General features: G+C 60.1%; 6 protein-coding genes across 6 annotated transcripts; 4 read left to right on the top strand and 2 right to left on the bottom strand.

Moving 5' to 3' along the window:
* Positions 1 to 373: 373 nt before the first annotated feature.
* BDZ90DRAFT_262980 (hypothetical protein) lies at positions 374 to 2,329 on the bottom strand (the record flags this gene model as incomplete). Its single annotated transcript, XM_025508556.1, has 1 exon — positions 374 to 2,329. The coding sequence occupies one exon, from the start codon at positions 2,327 to 2,329 to the stop codon at positions 374 to 376; it is 1,956 nt and encodes a 651-aa protein (XP_025359374.1).
* Positions 2,330 to 4,551: 2,222 nt separating this feature from the next.
* BDZ90DRAFT_234710 (ARF/SAR superfamily) lies at positions 4,552 to 6,023 on the top strand. Its single transcript, XM_025507120.1, has 5 exons — positions 4,552 to 4,848; positions 4,931 to 4,984; positions 5,074 to 5,259; positions 5,338 to 5,554; positions 5,639 to 6,023. Coding segments are annotated over exons 1-5 (546 nt in total). The 5' UTR covers positions 4,552 to 4,847; the 3' UTR covers positions 5,727 to 6,023.
* Positions 6,024 to 6,495: 472 nt separating this feature from the next.
* On the bottom strand, positions 6,496 to 10,146 carry BDZ90DRAFT_282087 (hypothetical protein). Its single transcript, XM_025509426.1, has 4 exons — positions 9,573 to 10,146; positions 8,850 to 9,504; positions 8,687 to 8,763; positions 6,496 to 8,618 (listed from the first exon to the last, which is right to left on the bottom strand). The coding sequence occupies exons 1-4, from the start codon at positions 10,074 to 10,076 to the stop codon at positions 6,873 to 6,875; spliced, it is 2,982 nt and encodes a 993-aa protein (XP_025359372.1). The 5' UTR covers positions 10,077 to 10,146; the 3' UTR covers positions 6,496 to 6,872.
* Positions 10,147 to 10,602: 456 nt separating this feature from the next.
* On the top strand, positions 10,603 to 12,337 carry BDZ90DRAFT_234708 (DNA ligase/mRNA capping enzyme). Its single transcript, XM_025507119.1, has 3 exons — positions 10,603 to 10,810; positions 10,876 to 11,717; positions 11,792 to 12,337. The coding sequence occupies exons 1-3, from the start codon at positions 10,724 to 10,726 to the stop codon at positions 12,195 to 12,197; spliced, it is 1,335 nt and encodes a 444-aa protein (XP_025359371.1). The 5' UTR covers positions 10,603 to 10,723; the 3' UTR covers positions 12,198 to 12,337.
* A 30-nt stretch (positions 12,338 to 12,367) lies between these two features.
* Positions 12,368 to 12,723, top strand: BDZ90DRAFT_234707 (hypothetical protein). The gene has a single exon (XM_025507118.1). It carries the CDS (start codon positions 12,452 to 12,454, stop codon positions 12,662 to 12,664), a length of 213 nt encoding a protein of 70 aa, XP_025359370.1. The 5' UTR covers positions 12,368 to 12,451; the 3' UTR covers positions 12,665 to 12,723.
* Positions 12,724 to 13,095: 372 nt separating this feature from the next.
* On the top strand, positions 13,096 to 15,882 carry BDZ90DRAFT_244239 (hypothetical protein). The gene is made up of 2 exons (XM_025507458.1): positions 13,096 to 13,694; positions 13,773 to 15,882. Exons 1-2 carry the CDS (start codon positions 13,431 to 13,433, stop codon positions 15,768 to 15,770), a joined length of 2,262 nt encoding a protein of 753 aa, XP_025359369.1. The 5' UTR covers positions 13,096 to 13,430; the 3' UTR covers positions 15,771 to 15,882.
* Positions 15,883 to 15,941: the final 59 nt, after the last annotated feature.

The raw sequence follows: 15,941 nt of genomic DNA, 5'->3' as shown, positions 1-15,941 counted from the left end.
GGCCAAATGGGGAGGGAGGGAACATTTACGATTGGTTCAGTTGCTCAACCTTTTCTCGCTCAAACTCTCCCACACACACACACTTATCCTCCTCTCTTGTCCTCTTTCGTCTTCTGTGTTGTATATGTAAAAAGATTTTACACCAAAAAAGAGAACGATCTTTTGCTTTCAGTGCAAGAAGCATTGCTTTGTCCATTGCAAGTCCGAGAGAGAGATGCCGAAGGGTCGCATGGTACGGAAGCCATGCGGAGCAAGAACATGGAGGCTATGCTACGGGCAGGGAGCGAGCTCTAGGCTGGATGGATGGAGCAGGAGTAAAGACGTAATGGCTGCACGTATGCGTGAAGAAGCTGCCTGCCCCCCCAACGCTCATTTACCTCAATCCCCCGACCACAGTCCTCTTCTTCACCCCATGCGCACTCCCCGGTCTCGAGCCATGACTACTCGTAGGGCGACGCGTCCCCTGCGCACTTCCACCGAATACATCCCCTCCCCTTCGCGCTGGCGCCACATTCTCCTTATCGTCTTGTCCACTCCCATGCGCGGACGTAGGTCGACGAGTGGGTTCGTAGCCCACCTTCCCTGACACGGCTCCTGCCCCTTGCCCACCAGTCGCCGTGCTCCCGGGCGCAGGGGTCGACCTCTTGAGCTTCTTGGACACACCAGCTGCATTGGAGGCGGCTCCCGCTCCTCCTCCTGGTGGGGCGAGAGGCTTCCATTCCCCGTGGGACTTGACGCGGAAGACGCCCCACGGCGATGAAGTGGCAGTTGAGCGGTTGGAGTCACGCTGAGATAGTGCTGAGGTGGTTGAGCGTGAGGGTGTAGAAATTGAGGAGGGAGGGGTGGCTTTGAATGTCGCGTGGGAGGAGGAGCGAGTCTTGCTGCTTGGGTTCTTCTTGGTCGATGAGGAAGAGGACGAGGAGCTGGTGTTGGTCTTCTTCGTCGTGTTGCTGCTAGGGCCCGCAGCGGCGAGTGCCGGTTCAACCTGTCCCTCTCCCTCTCCTGCCACCTCCGACCTCTTTGGTTCCACCTCGTCCATCGATCTCCTCTTCGTACCGGCGGCAGCAGCAGCTTCTGCCTGCCTCCTGACGAGATCAGAGCGCTGCTTACTCTTTGTACGCAAGCTAGGGCTCGGGCTCGCTGGTGCAGCCATAGCGCTTGCGTCAGCGAGAATGCGAGTAGCGTGGAGGGAAGGGGTGAGACCAGTTGAGGCCGAGCCAGTGGGCAGGGCACGAGCTGCCTGAATGCCGGTGATGTCCTCGTCTACGTGGACTCGTGAAGCGGACGTGGAAGCGCCTACATTGCTCATTCCCACCTCGCTGCCGTCAAGTGCAATGCCCAGTCCATACACGCCCGCCTGAGTGGGGAAAAGAGCCTGCTGCTCAGCGGACATGGGCTCGAGCTGTACGGCCTTCTCCCTCTGCATGGCCGTAGAGGAGAACGGCCCACGCGTTCGTGAGAAGCGCTGCGGGGTGAGACCGGAGCGGGTTCGGAGGTCGGTGTTCCACCTGCTGGCGCTGAGGGGTGGGTTGACTGGTGAGCACGGTTGGGTGGCTGGGAAAATGCCGTGCTGTGCCACGGAGGGAGCGCGAGGCGTTGCTGCGGGAGCCGGGCGTCTGTGTGCCGAGTAGGAGGACTGGGTGGGGGTGCTGAGCCCTGCCTCCTCGTAACGGCGGTCCATGCGAGGCGTCTGTTGGCAGGGGGCGAAGCCTAGCCCAACGACAGGAGTGCCGTCCATCTGCGTATCATGAGGCTGAGTAGCGTCATTGAATGCTCGCGATGACAAGCGAATGTCACTCTGAGGGGAGGCAGTGACCGTGGCGTTCGAGATGGGGGCACGCACACCAACAAAGGTAGCCTTCTCCGCATCCTGCACCCACTGCGGGCGAGGCCCAGCGAAGCGACCCTCGTCTGCCTCGACGTCGTGGGCTCCGAGAGTGGGCGGGGCAGGGGGAAGCATGGTGGTCTGGATCTCGGCGCTGGAGGGAGGGGTGAGCAGAGATGGGGAAGCTGCGGCCGTTGAGGCTGATGCGAGCATGGCGTTGATCGAGGGGAGGCGGACCGGTGAGGGGGCTGAGGCCGCGGTCGAGGATGAGGAAGAAGGGGCCGACGTCTCGATGGGAAGGCCGGCAGTGATGGGCGTAGGTGGGAGACCGTCGACGATGAGAGGGCTGCGCAGCTTATTGGCGCTCGTCCCGGCGTGCTGGTCAGGGTTGAGTGAGGGTGAAGAGGGCCAGGCGAGCTCGTAGCTGTTGGAGCGTGTGGCCAGGAGATTGCTCGGCCTAGAGCGGCCGTTGCGGGCGAGTTCGAAGGAGCTGGAGGATTGCATTGTTGGAAAGGTTGAGCAGGTGTCGGTGAGAGAGAAGAGGGAGAAAGTGTTTGTGTGTGTACGTGTGTGTGTGTGTGTGTGTGTGTGTGTAGGTGTGTGTGTGTGTGTGCGTTGTTGTTGTTGAGTGCCGAAGGGCGGTGGTGTTCAAAGAGCGTGGTTTGAGGTAAAGACTGTGGGTTGGTTGGACAAGAACAGGTTGTGGGTTGAGAGAGGGTTACAACTCAAGGCATTCGACGACGTTGTTGGTGGTGGTGGTGTCGAGGTTGGTGGCCTTGTGAGTGTAGCAGGGGCAAGAGCACGAGGAGCAGCAGCAGAGGGAAGCGCGGGGAGGGGAGAGTGCGAATGGAGATGGTGAGATGGAGAGAAGGGAAGGAGGAGGGAGTGGGTCGAGATGAGGAGACGAATCGGGAGCCGAGGCGGTAATCAGCAACACACAACGGGTATGCGAGCGAGTTGGCGGAGGCGAGTAGGCGGGCGCACAATGGCCCGACGCTCGACGGCTCAACGCTTTGACGCCTCAACGCTCCTCTATGCTCAAGCTCAAGTCTCAGCGCTATGCTATGCTCGCCTCGCTCACTGGCTCGCACCAAGAAGGACGGCTGTCTTGCTTCTTCTGGGTGGGTGGAAGGCGGCGAGGGCTGGACCCGTGGAACGAGCGAGGGAGCACGCTTGTATGCCAGCCACGCCTGGCTTGCACCTGCCTTGCCTGATACGGTTGGCCTCCCGCCGTCGTGTTCAAGGCTAGGCAATGCTCATGCCAGAGGACAATGCGGGCGAGCGAGTGGAGAGGCTGAGAGAGGCGGCCGGTGTTGTCGAGCGAGCAAGTCCGGCCTGGCCTTTTGCCCCGGCGTTGGCACCTGTCGAGGCTAGTGCTGACTGGCTGGCTGGCTAGCCGCTGATTGACCTGTCGAAGCAGGCAACTGCCTTCTCATCGTCGTCCTCGTCGTACAAACATTACGATGCAACCTGCTGCACGCTGCTCGCGGCCGGCCAAAGCAAAGCAAGCAAGCAAGCAAGCTCGTCGTCGTGGGCCGCGAGGTGATGTGTCGCTTCCATTGGATGGCGTAGATGCAGGGTCCGATTCTGCGCAACGCCTCGAGGAATGAAGGCGGCGCGGCGTAGGCGCCTCGAGTCGCGGTTGAGCGTGCAAGGGGGTCGGCCCAACCTCCTTCAGCCACGTGACTCCGAGGTGTTGGTTCAAGGCCAAGCTGCGAAATATTTCCTCCAACTCGCGCTCGCAGCGCTCTCCTTTGCCTCTTCTTCTTCAAACTCTCGGACCCCGATTACCAAGGGCTTCGAGCGGTGTCGCCTCAGGGCGGTATCATGTGCTCGTCTAGTTCATGGAGTGGGTCCTAGATGAAGAAGTTGAAGGGACTTTATAATGCGTCGAGCATTGGCGCTTTCGAGCTATACCGGCTCGACGCTTCGCTTTGTTCCGACATCCAGGCGAGGGGGATGCTGCAGCAATGGCAGCTGCTAAGCTACGAGGAGATGGAGGCGGTAGCTCCCCATCAGCTCTCCTTGAGAGCCCACTTACCAGCACGCAGCAGCAGGCAGTGGGATCCGGCGATGGGTGGCTAGAGCGGGCCAGAGGATCTGTCAGGGCGGGTGTATGCTGTCAATGTCGATCATCAGCATAGTAGCCTCTACGATTGAGTGACACTGATTCCACGCCGTTCTCATTGTGTCCGCTGCCTTGCTTCCACCGTTCATCGTCCTGCACTGAAATGAGGACATCGGGATGTGAGCGTGACAGCCAGCGGCTGTGGCAGAACGAGGACGCGCGAGCATCTCTGCTTGTTTGACACTGTCGTGGCAGCTGAGAAGGATGCTGCATGTCGCCATGGGTCTTTACACCTCGCTCTGATGCTCTCGCTCCCCTTGATTCATTCTGCCTAGCCTCGGATCATGACGATGGTGGTGACAGCCTCCTCGTAGCTGAATTTCCGCCCGCTCCGTTCCGGCCTGCCTGGTGCGCGAGAGCTTTCGACGTGGCGAGCCCGCCTCGCTCGAGCTCAGCCAAGGGGGGTCAAGTGAGGCGGGGCGGGCTTCGTCGAGGTCGAGGTTGAGGTCGGGCGGCCAGCTGCACGCACGCACGAGAGAGGGAGACGAGGGGCGAGGGCCAGAGAGACACACGGCACACGCATCGACTCGCGGACCACGACGAGGTGACGACGACGACGACGACGACGAGGGACGCTGCCTTGCTCACTACCTTCCCACTCCTACCGTACTCCACCACCTCGCCGCCACTCTTAGCAAGCATCGTCGACGAGTACTGCGCTGGACTACCCTTCTCCTCTTTGGCTCTTCTGTTTTCCTTATCCACCGCACACGAAGCGCACAGCAAAGTGGGTGTCGCGATTCCTTCGATTCAAGCGGCCTGGTACATCTCGAAGTTCGAGGTAGACCGACCCTTCTTCCAACAGGACTCAATCTGCGTCATCTCATCTGCTCACACGATCTTCGCGCCTTCTCCTCCCTCTCCTCATCACCACCATCAGAGTACTAATACAACAGTGCGTCTCTACCGCATACAATCAGCTGCGTACCCCGCCACGAATGTTGTACTGATCCCACAGTATCCCTCCTCGCTCACAGTGGGTCTCTCGGTCTCACGCCTGTTGTCGGGCCTCTTTGGCAAGAAGGAGATGAGTGCGTGCCCGTGCTCCCACCCCTAGAGTTCAGACTCATCCCTCTCGTCGCCGACTCACCATCCTTCTCGCTCCTCCCCGCACTTGCAGGGATCTTGATGGTCGGACTCGACGCCGCCGGTAAGACGACAATCCTCTACAAGCTCAAGCTGGGAGAGATTGTCACCACCATCCCCACCATCGGCTTCAACGTCGAGACGGTCGAGTACAAGAACATTTCGTTCACCGTGTGGGACGTCGGAGGACAGGACAAGATTCGTCCCCTTTGGAGGCACTGTGAGTGCACGACCGCAGCGTGGCGCTTTCCTCTTGCTGTGATCTCCTTCCTAACGCCCTTCATCTCTCGCTGCGCAGACTTCCAAAACACGCAGGGAATCATCTTCGTCGTCGACTCCAACGACCGAGAGCGTGTTTCCGAGGCTCGCGAAGAGCTGCAGCGAATGCTCAACGAGGACGAGCTTCGTGATGCTCTCCTCCTTGTTTTCGCCAACAAGCAGGACTTGCCCAACGCAATGAACGCCGCGGAGATCACCGACAAGCTGGGTCTGCACTCGCTGAGGCAGCGTCAATGGTGAGTGGCGGGCGTGGAGCGTCAAGGACAAGCCTGGTACTGGCAGCTACTGACATCCCTTTACATTGCTCCGCGCCGCCGTAGGTTCATCCAAGCAACGTGCGCCACCTCTGGAGACGGTCTCTACGAGGGTCTCGAGTGGCTCAGCACCAACCTCAAGCGACGCGTCTAAATGGGTGATTGCAGCAGCCGTAGCCGCATCACCGACAGTAGAAGAGGGGTAGGCGCAGGAGGAGGAGAAGCAGGGGAATGAGCTTGATTCGTCGCTACCGTGGTCATCCCACTTGGCCGCAAGTAACCGTTCAGAGAAGACAATAGGGCGGGACATCCACATCTTGGTCCAGGTTAGTCGTCGGTCGTTCGTTTATCTCTCCCTCTCTTTCTCGCCCCCTTCCCCACCTCCCCACCCAGCTCAAGGTGTTGTGGCGAAGACATGACAATCTCGTTCGAATATAGGAGATGACCCACGCCATTGGACTGATTTCGGGCCTTGAAGTCGTTGACGCCACGGACAGCCAGGGCGTCAGAACAGCCGTGGTGCAGACGCAATGCTTGAGGCGGAGGGTGGAGACGAAGGGTACGAGGCATAAGAGCATCCGCGGAAAGGAGGGGAACGAGCAGCCCCTTGGAAGGATCTGGGCTGGGCTTTCACGGCTCTTGTCGTCAGAGACTGGCGTCGGTCGACAGGCGTCACGCCCTCATCTCACCGTCGTCCGCTCAGTACCGTCTCGTTCTGCGTCCCACCTCTCCTCGCCCGCATCGCTGGCGGAGTCTCCCGTCTCGCCCTGCCGTCGTACCTCCGGCCTTGCTCTTCAACTCCCTCACCTCTTCGCCTGCCCACACCATGATCCTCCTGACGGCGCATCAAGTCGTCTTTGCTCCTTGCCGGCACGCCGCCCTCACAACCCATACTCACGCCCAAAGTAATGTGATGACGGTGACATTGAGTAGATTAGCTCTATCGAGACACGAGAAAGAGAGGGGGAAAGAGTGAGCGGCGAGAGATTACTGAAAGGAGTGGAAGGTACGGTATCGCGATGTCGTGTGGTTGCGGGAGGAGAGGGGGATGGGCGGTGAGGGGGTTACGATGCAGCTGTAGAACAGGGGTGTGGGAGAGTCGGAGTAGAACGTGAATAGCTGCGTAGTGGGACGATGCCATTGTATCGAAGGGGGCGTAGTGTGACAGTGACGTGGAAGAAGGCCGTCGTGTCTCGGTTGGCCATGAAAGGGGCTGCTGTGCCTTGAGGCGCCCGAAGAGGTGATACGATCACGGGTGCCACAGTGTCGTATCGTGATGTCACGGTGACCTGAGCAGCGTTCATCCTCTTTCAGCAGGCGTAGCCGGCTTCGTTGCTGGCGTCACGAATGCCTCATCCACTTCCTCTTGCACGTCCTGGCCCGCCGTAACTTCCTGGCCATCTCTTCGAGTGTGCGTATCACTCTCCACAGCGGAACCTCGAGCAGCAGCGCAATTCTGCAGCGTTGTGCTGGTGGCACAGACTGAGCTCGGAATTGCCGGGGACAGGGTGCGGGCGAGCGATCCGAGCGAGAGGGACGTAGTGGTAGTCGCGACGCTGGTGCGCGTGCTGCTGCGGTTGCGACTCTTGCTGGCGAGAGAGAGGACAGGATCAGCTCTCTCTTCGCTGTCTGGGGTGAGGAGAGGAGTTGGCAGGGCAGATGAGGATGTTGGGTCGGCTTGAACGTCGAGCTGAGCCTCTTCTTCGTTGTCGCTGTCCGCTGCAGCGGTAAAGGGGTTCTCTCCCGCCTTGCTTGCTCCACCACCTGCTCTGTTGCGTAGGAGAGCAGAGTCGCGCCAGGGAAAGTGTGAAGTGGATCGCTCGCCACAGTCACCAGAAGCGGAACTGTGTCCACCTCGCTGTTGGCAAGACGGGCTTGCGGCAGAAAGGCGAGGCGGGGAGCTAGTGGTACCGTTGCTGTTGCTGTGGCCAAAGAAGGCGCGGCCAGGTACAGCGGGAAAGCCGTTGGATGATCTCAAATTGATTGTGCTCTGGCCAGTGTCCCCGCTTTTGCGCGGCTGTTGCTGAGTCTGCTGAGCCAGGTGCTGATGGGCCTGCTGCCAATTGAAGAAGCTAGTGACCGTGACGTGCGTTCGATGGGTGTCTGCCGTCTCCGGACGAGCCTCAGATGCAGCCCACGAAGTGGGTACTGTGCTGACTCCTTCCGCCTGTTCGCGCTGTCCCAAGATGGAAGTAGAGGAGAGCGCCGCAGCGGCAACTGCGTCGATGTCGCTGTGCTGACTCGTCTTGCTCTTGTTACGACGTCGAGCCGTGGCAGCAGCTGAGAGGTTGCGTGCGAGGCGTTTGGACCAGGGAGCCGACGTGACAGGAGGTTTCGGGAAGGCGTCGAGGTCTTGCATCAGAAGTGCAGAGCCCGATGAGTCCCGAGAGCTCGGAGTGGAGGCAGGTCGAACGAGAGAGGCTAGACGCGGGGTGGCCCAGGGCTTTCGGCGTGCTGCGGCCGGAGGGTAGGGGAAGGCGGGCGCAGGTTTGCGACGTACCGTGTTAGGCAGAGGCGGGAGAGGGATGCCCGGTTGGGGCGTGAGGGGCTCATTGCTGCTCTTGTCAGCGGGACGTAGAGCTGTTGCCGTTGAGACGGGGGAAAGCATCTGCTCGGGAAAGCTGTCATCGTGATCTTCGTCGAAGTCGAAAGGAGGCGAGATGGCTCCGTCCGCTGTGCTTTCCTCCAAGGCAATCGGTGCAGCCGGCCTCGAAGAGGAAGATGAGATCCTAATTTCCGTAGTTCCACGGATCTGTACATGGTCCAGGAGTCCAGGTGGCTGAATTCGCTTTGATAACCTTCGCACGTCTTGCGGACCAGCTTGATTGAGCGTGCCTCCGCTCGCAGCATTGTGGTGGTGGTAGCGAGAGAACGGCACCTGCAGAGATCCAGCTGAAGAGGGAGTGCTGAGTGCTGGTGATTCGAGGTTCGGCCACGGCTGGCCAGCGGATGGACTGCGCCGCTGCGTTGTGGGTGGGCGGATGGGCTCGCAATCCAAGCGGAGACAGGCGTGGTGTAGTAGCAGAGAGGCGAAGAGGTAGCCGAGCTGGGCGAGGGAGAGGGGTCAGAGATGCTTGCAGCGAGAGTGCAGTGGCGCCTGTTGCTGGCACTCACGTACTCCAAAGCGCGAAGGTTGCGGAAGAAGGGTGCCTCTATGCTGACCGGGATGCAGAGGCTAACGATATTGCTCACTACAGTGTTTTACCAGAGGGCAGCAGTGAATTTCGTCAGCTCGATGCCTACCACCAGTGAGCCCCTGCTAGCGGTTCGCACTCACCTAGTGAGTGCAGCAGCGACATTTCGACGGCCGCGATGGCCAACAGTCGCGCCTTCAGCGTACCGCCACGAGGCAGAGCCTTGCGCGCGTCAACGAAGAGCGTGAAGCTCCGGACTGCTGCAAAGAGCAGTTGCATGATAGCGCTGGCATGCTGGAGTCGAAGGCCTTGCTGATAATGATGGACGAAGGCGCAGCGCCATGCCACCTCGAGAACGGGAACCAAGACAGCGAGTAAAAGGAGACCAGCGCGTGTCGGGTCAAAGGCAGGCGAACGCCACTGATGAGTCGTCTTCCACGCCATGGTGAGTGGCCGACGGCCGAGACTGGAAAGCCACGTGAAGTTGAGAGGCAGCCTACTGCCTTGCTTGACGAGGATCATTGCTGCAGTGGGCGCCGGATGGAAGAGGACCAGCCACAGGAGAATAGGCAAGCAGGCGGAGCCGGTGAGAACGGCAGTGAGGTAGCTCAGAGCCGCTGAGGTGCTCGTCAGGTTGGCATGGTACTCGAGCTGCTGAGGGCCGCGAAGTTGTTGAACGAGAGCGCCTAGGCCGAAGAGGATCGAGCCAAAGATGGGCAGGTGTGAATTGAAGAGTGACTGAGGCTGCTTGGTGTTGGCTCTGTGGAGATTGAGCCAGACTGACGCTGGAATCGAGAACTGGGCGTATGAGAGGGTGCATATGGTCAGCGGCAGTACTCTTACACCGCAGCATCTGCGGCACTGACCGCTGCCAGAATCATCGGGAGCAGATCGCCTGTCAGCGTACTGAAGTCGATCTGCGAGCTCGAGAGCTTTAGTGTCGTAGACCACCTATCTGCTGCCAGCTGCTCCGCCGTCATGGTGTGCTGCTGTTCGGGGAAGTCAGGCGGCGACAGGAGTGCACCATTGTCTGAAGGCGACGAGGGGGGATCGTAGGCGGTATGAGATGTCGGCTGAGGAAAAGGTGTAATAGGCGATGCTGACGTCGCATTCAGGTGATGGCTGGTCGCCGAGGCGCTGGATGCGGTAGTGTGCGAAGCAGACTGGACTGGACGTGACCAGGGCGTAAAGTCCGGGATATCATAGGACGAGAAGTCATCTGCGTCATCGGCGAAAGCCCAAGCACCGTCGCCCTGACGATTGAGACCAGCGTGTCGGGAAGCGGAGGCGCAAGTTGTGAGTAAAAGACCGAGGAGGGTGGTGGCAAGCAGGAGTTCAAAGGGAGCGAGGAGGAGGCGTTGGTACCTCATGACGATGCGTGTAAAGGGGGTGGGGATGAGAAGGAGGGAAAGGAGGGGAGAATTATCCAGGATCGAGAAGATGTGAGGGAAGGGAGAAAGACAAGAGGCACCACCGGACGCCAACGAAACTGTCATCTCTCTCGAGCACTCCGGCTGAGCGGGCTTGCTGACACGGCCTGAGATTGAGGCTCGAGCTCATCTCTTGAGCATTTTCACAATGAGTGGAGCCCGCTTCAAGGATCATTGTGGAGCCGCCATACTCCATACAGCAGCATGTCATGAATCATCGCCGTCTCTGCCCTTGCTCAGCTTGTCACCATGCTCATTCCCCTCGCTCCTCCTCGGCATCATCGAGCCTTTCGCGTTCAACCGCTCGTTTACTCGTCGCTGTGGACGTGTGGGTGGAGAGGCGGGATGCAATGGCACGAGAGCAGAGGACCGGAAGCAGAACAAGGGTCGGCGGCGGCGACGCGACTCGAGTTGACCGAGGGCGGACCGAGCCAAAGTGGGCTCGAGAGTGTCGTCTTGTCCGTCCCACTTTACTACTACTCGCTCACACTCACTGTCCCTCGTTCGGCGCTTATCGGTAACCCCATAGAGTCGGTACCCCAAAGAGGTTACAAGGCCAAGACCTCGAGATTATCAGCCCATTCAGCATGATCCCCGCGGTCATAGACCCGCTGACCGGTGCCGTCAATGGCATCTTGCCGAAGCGCCTGCTGCAACCAGGAGAAGTTGTAGAGGTGAGACGACGAGACGACGACGATGTACCTGCCCGTAGCTCACATTTCACAACCCTCCATCACAGGTACCCAGCTCGGGAAAGGCTCCCTACAAGGTGAAACGGCTCGCCGGTCGAGACGAGTACAGATGTACTTGTCCGACATATCAATGCGGCTGCGCTGGTGGCACCCTCGTAACCTCGCCCAACGCGCCGAGGACCTGCCGCCACCTCAAAGACCTCCTTGGCGAGGTGTACGAGGAAGCTCGGGTGAAGCTGCCCCTGCAGCTCACAATGTCGCCTCAAAAGCCCGGAGCCACGAGCCAAACCTCCTCCTCGTCCTCAACCTTGCTCGCTGCAAAGCGAAAGAGGGTCGCCTCGCCGCCAGCGGCGAACAAATCTTCGTCCTCGTCCGGTTCTTCTTATGGCCCTTGGACCAGCAGCGGCCCCATTGAGGTCATGCTTGCTCACACCTTCGACCTGAAGGGCAGCAAGTCTCCTGTGGGCATGTGGGCGAGCGAGAAGCTCGACGGCGTCCGCGCATACTGGGACGGAAAGAGTCTCTGGTCGCGAAACCAGAAGAAGTACCTCGCTCCGGACTGGTGGACCAAGAGGCTACCGAAGAACGTGCGTCTGGACGGGGAGTTGTTCATCAAGAGGGACTACTTCGACACGACTTCGGGGGAGGTTAGGGGCGGGGGCGATTGGAGCAAGATGTCGTATGCGGTCTTCGATGTCGTAGACTTCGAGAAGACGCTCGAGGAGAGGTGGGCAGTAGCGCGTAAGGTGTGCGTGGATGGGGAGATGAGCGTTGACCAGCTCATCAAGAGAGGGAGGCCATGTATCGCCTTCCTGGAGCAGGTCAAGATCACGTCGATGGAGCAGATGGAGGGGATGCTGGCCAATGTTGAGAGCTTGGGGGGAGAAGGGTGAGTGCGAGCTGCCATCGCTTCATGATACAAGCTTTCGCTGACCTCAGCCGCTGCCTGCTCACCGCTCGCAGGTTGATGCTCCGCCGCTCGGCATCATACTACAAGAAGGGCCGCAGCAATGACGTCTTGAAAGTCAAGACCTTCTACGACGCGGAGGGCACGGTCATCGGCTACAAGGCCGGTACCGGCCGCAACGAGGGCCGCGTTGGAGCGATCAAGGTGGAGATGGCGTGCGGCCTGGTCTTTGACTGCGGAACTGGTTTGTCAGACCACGACCGCGAATACCCGCCTCCATTGGGCAGCATCGTCAAGTACTCCTTCCAGGAGCTTTACCCCTCGGGCGCTCCTCGATTCCCTGCCTACAAGGGCATCGCCATTGACAAGGACGAGCCGAGGGATGCGGTCGTGAGGTCAGCGGCTATCAGAGCTGCGGCGGCTGCGAAGAAGGGGGGAGGCGGGGCAATCCTCATCCAGTAGGGCGGGCGATTGGTCAGGAAGACGAGCAGAGCATGGGCAGGAGGAGGTGAAGGGAGGCATGGGTGGGGTCGGAGCGGGGCAGAAGGGCGGGGAGGTCATCATCAGCTTCATACCATTCATCATCATCATCATATCCACGTCTCGATCGCAATCACTTCAATCATCATGTTATCCTCTTCTCGACACGCTTTATTACTTGTGAGTAGCGCGTCGAGCTCTCATCGTCGATGGCTCATGCAGAGGCGAGTCTCTGAATGCGGCCTCGACCCACAAAGCTACTTTGGTCTCCTTGGCGGCACCCCGCTGCGACGGCGACGACGACGCTGTTCAGATTGACTTCCCGCCTCCTGCATGAACAGCGTGACCTGCGCGAGACTAAGCCCGTCACCATCGCGAGGGGCGAAGGCGGACGGTGTTGGCTGCCCTTGCAGCACTCGAGAGTCAACAAGATGATTCTTGAGGTCTGACGACACACGCACAATGACACGCAATCGCCTGTTCCCCATGAACCAAAAGCTGCTCTCTCTCTCAACCCCTGCTTTCCTTTCCCCCGCAATGCAATCATCGCGACCGCGTCTGCGGGCATTTGAGTCATTGAAGCGTGTGACTCCACGGGGACTCAGAGTGGCGCAGTGCCTTCGTCGTTGGCCTGGATGCGTCGAAGGCGGGCTGTGGCTGGCTGAGATGACGCGGGCGGGCGGCGCGAACAAGCGCGACGCTGCACGCACGCACGCACGAGCGCATCGCCCGTTGGCTCAGTCAGGAGCCAAGGGAAGCAGCGGGCCGGTCAAGGGTTCCGCTCACTTTCGACTCGCCTGCCGCCGTCGATGCCGCCCGGCCTCGCTCGCCTCGCCCCGCCCCGCCTAATCGATTCCATCCATCACGAAGCTCTCTCAGACCATTGCTTCTTCCTGTCCTAACCATCGCGATTGACACCCATTTTACAGCGATACCGTCACCAACAAAGAGCATAGTCGCGAGTAGCAGCAGCATCGACACCACATCAGCATTCGCAGCGGCATCAACAGCTGCATCTCGCACCCCTACTCGCCGCGTTATCTCAGCTCGAAGCGAGCGCGTTGGCCCCATCGACTCGACTGAGCACCGCCCCGCCACCCGCGACTCGACTCGATTGGACTCGGTCCCGCCCCTGTCGACTTCTTCTTACTTACTCTCAACGCTATACCACCCTATCGCTCCTCGCTCCCCATCATTCACGTAACCCCACCACCTATGGCTGGATCCACTCCCAGCTCATCCTCTGCCGGCGACGCGCGTCTGAGGTCGCCACTCCGCCAGAACGGCTTCAGCATCGCGGCCAACGAGAACACACTCGCCAACCCAAATCAACACTACCTCAGCAGATCGAGGAACAGCACAGGAAGCACAGTCACCTTGCGAGAACACGCAGTCGGCATGTCTTCCAACGGTACGCTGTCGCTCAAGGCGGAAGTCGTGGGCGATGACGGCGATACAGAGATGATCGATGGCAATGAGGTGCGTATTAGCGCGAGCAGCCGCGTTGCTGTGCAGCAGTGGCTCACACTTACGCCTCTACGCCTCGTCGCACAGCAGCCCTCGGCGTCCATCCGCCCGCTTCCCATTCCACGCACCTACTACGAGCCCAGATCAGTAGGCGGTACCACGGCCTCACACACGCCAAGCGACGTGGCCACGCCACCGGACCATATGCTGCGTCGTCCCTCTGTCACCAAGACGCCAGCCGCTTCATCTTCCCTCTCCTCCGCCATTCGTCTACCCAGCGTCAGCCCCAGCTACCGAGGCTCCCCTCGTGTAGGCTCGCAGGTCAGCAACCACTGGTCGCCTCCCAACACCGACCGCCACATCTACAGCAACGGCGGGGCGAGCTACCCGTACTCGAGCGTCAAGCCCTATCTCAGCACCTCATTCAAGACGTCAGCTGAGCGCTCGGGATCAGCAATGGACGATGAAGATGACATCGACGAGGATGTCTTTGGCCACACGGCATCGCAGCTTGGTCTGCAGGATTCGCCGGCTTACGCGCGTCGCCGCGGCACAAGGGGTGGGACTGCAGCCATGGATGAGATGGACGGCGAGGGCGACGCAGCCGGCGTGTTCAGCTTCTCGAGCCCCTACCTTCGTCCACAGTCCGTCGACGACTCGGTTCCTGCTCTACCACCTTCTCCGCCCTTTGCGCCAGTCGCAGCTCATGCCACCAGCACCTCCGGTGCACCAGTTGACCGTGTCCTTTCTCCCAGCATTACGGCTCGCTCTCTCCAGAAGCTCTCACTTGGCGGTGGCGTCGAGATGAGCCACTCGCCATCGCAGGGCAGCAACGGTGGTGGTGGCAGTGGCAGCGGCGTCGGCGGCGGCGGTGTCGGCGCATCAAGAAGGAGACCATCGCACATTCACCACGCCTCCTTTACCAACGGCGCAGCACCCTCAGCATACAGTCGATCGCTACCTTCCGCCAATCAGGGTCTTCAAGCACGACGTCTGTCCTCTGGTCGTCTGGGCAGACCCATCATGCCTCCCTCTTCAGTGAGCGCCTACTCCATTGCCTCCACGAGCGGAGGTGCTGGTGCGGGAGGAGCTGCCACGTTCGGCAGTGCCACCCTCTTCTCACGCAGCCCATCGGGCAACAGCCCATACGGACGCAGCCCCGGCGCAAGCGGAATGTCGTTCACCCGGCCCTCGCCCTACGGCACGCCCAGTGGAGGACGCGTGCCCTCAGCATTCGCCGTCGAGATGCCCTCCCGCCGAGAGAGGTCGCGCTCAAGGCAGAGGTGGGGCGTGCCTCGTGGTCCAGAGCCTGCGGCCGCCTTTGCCGATGAGGAGGCGGACGAAGATGGTGAGGAGGGTGAGGAAGCTGAGGAGGAGGAGGAAGATGACGATGCCACGGACGACGAGATGATCATGACCACCAGCACCTCGGCCGGTGGCACCATCCGTGCAAGCCGGAGCATCTCTCGTCGCCCCGACGTCCGAGACTCGATCCCTGCAGTTCCTGACCCCGCACCAGCTCCTGCTACCACGGAGGATGATGGGACGGGTCCGCCACCCGACGAGATGGTCGAGGTCACCGCGATCAGGGACAGACTGGGCGGAGCAGCGAACTGCGCAGCCTTCATTGCCAAGCTATGGTTCCTCGTCACTCGACCTCAACGCTACGGGCGCTACATCCACTGGAACGCCACGGGCTCTACGGTCATTCTATCGACCGACCCGGACCTGAGCAACGAGTTTGCATCTGAAGTTCTCCCGCGTCTCTGGAACCACGCAAACTACTCTTCCTTCATCCGTCAAATGAACCTGTACGGCTTCCAACGCTTGCCCTCCTCCCGCATTCTGGATCGCGAGGAGATGGATGCAGCAAGGGCGCAAGGGCTCCCTGGCGTTGATACCGTGCAGGGTGATGTGAACAAGACGACGGCGCAGCAACTCTATGGCGCTCATTCCAGTTTCCTTCATCCGAAGTTCGCGAGGGGACGCGAGGACTTGTTGCCCTTGCTGAAGCCGAGGAATGCCAAGAAGCCAAAGGCTGGTGGTGGAGCTGGGAAGAAGGAGGAGGATGGGGCGGGGGAAGAGTAGCCCATCGTCGAAGAAAGCTCGGAAAGATGGATCTGATATATACCTTTTTCTCGCTCTTGTAGCACACACACAAACACACACGCGTGCGCGCGCATATACACATAATCCATGGTTACCTCTTACTGATGCTGAGCGCATGCGTGACTTGATGTTCGTGGCCTCGGTGAGGAG

Source organism: Jaminaea rosea (assembly GCF_003144245.1).
Source record: "Jaminaea rosea strain MCA 5214 unplaced genomic scaffold BDZ90scaffold_18, whole genome shotgun sequence".
NCBI classification, from domain to species: Eukaryota; Fungi; Basidiomycota; class Exobasidiomycetes; order Microstromatales; genus Jaminaea; species Jaminaea rosea.
Note: the sequence above shows the minus strand (reverse complement) of the source record. Positions and strands in the feature narration are given on the sequence as shown.

Excerpts from the sequence above, each read along its gene's own strand:
- BDZ90DRAFT_234710 (XM_025507120.1), top strand. Across the intron at positions 4,985-5,073 it reads CTTTGGCAAGAAGGAGATGA|GGATCTTGATGGTCGGACTC; the intron begins GTGCGTGCCCGT and ends CCGCACTTGCAG. Across the intron at positions 5,260-5,337 it reads TCGTCCCCTTTGGAGGCACT|ACTTCCAAAACACGCAGGGA; the intron begins GTGAGTGCACGA and ends CTCGCTGCGCAG.
- BDZ90DRAFT_282087 (XM_025509426.1), bottom strand. The coding sequence starts at position 10,076 with ATGAGGTACCAACGCCTCCTCCTCGCTCCCTTTGAACTCCTGCTTGCC. Across the intron at positions 9,505-9,572 it reads TCCCGATGATTCTGGCAGCG|TTCTCGATTCCAGCGTCAGT; the intron begins GTCAGTGCCGCA and ends TCATACGCCCAG. Across the intron at positions 8,619-8,686 it reads ACCTTCGCGCTTTGGAGTAC|CTCGGCTACCTCTTCGCCTC; the intron begins GTGAGTGCCAGC and ends TCCCTCGCCCAG.
- BDZ90DRAFT_234708 (XM_025507119.1), top strand. The coding sequence starts at position 10,724 with ATGATCCCCGCGGTCATAGACCCGCTGACCGGTGCCGTCAATGGCATC. Across the intron at positions 10,811-10,875 it reads AACCAGGAGAAGTTGTAGAG|GTACCCAGCTCGGGAAAGGC; the intron begins GTGAGACGACGA and ends CCTCCATCACAG. Across the intron at positions 11,718-11,791 it reads GAGAGCTTGGGGGGAGAAGG|GTTGATGCTCCGCCGCTCGG; the intron begins GTGAGTGCGAGC and ends CACCGCTCGCAG.
- BDZ90DRAFT_234707 (XM_025507118.1), top strand. The coding sequence starts at position 12,452 with ATGCGGCCTCGACCCACAAAGCTACTTTGGTCTCCTTGGCGGCACCCC.
- BDZ90DRAFT_244239 (XM_025507458.1), top strand. The coding sequence starts at position 13,431 with ATGGCTGGATCCACTCCCAGCTCATCCTCTGCCGGCGACGCGCGTCTG. Across the intron at positions 13,695-13,772 it reads AGATGATCGATGGCAATGAG|CCCTCGGCGTCCATCCGCCC; the intron begins GTGCGTATTAGC and ends GTCGCACAGCAG.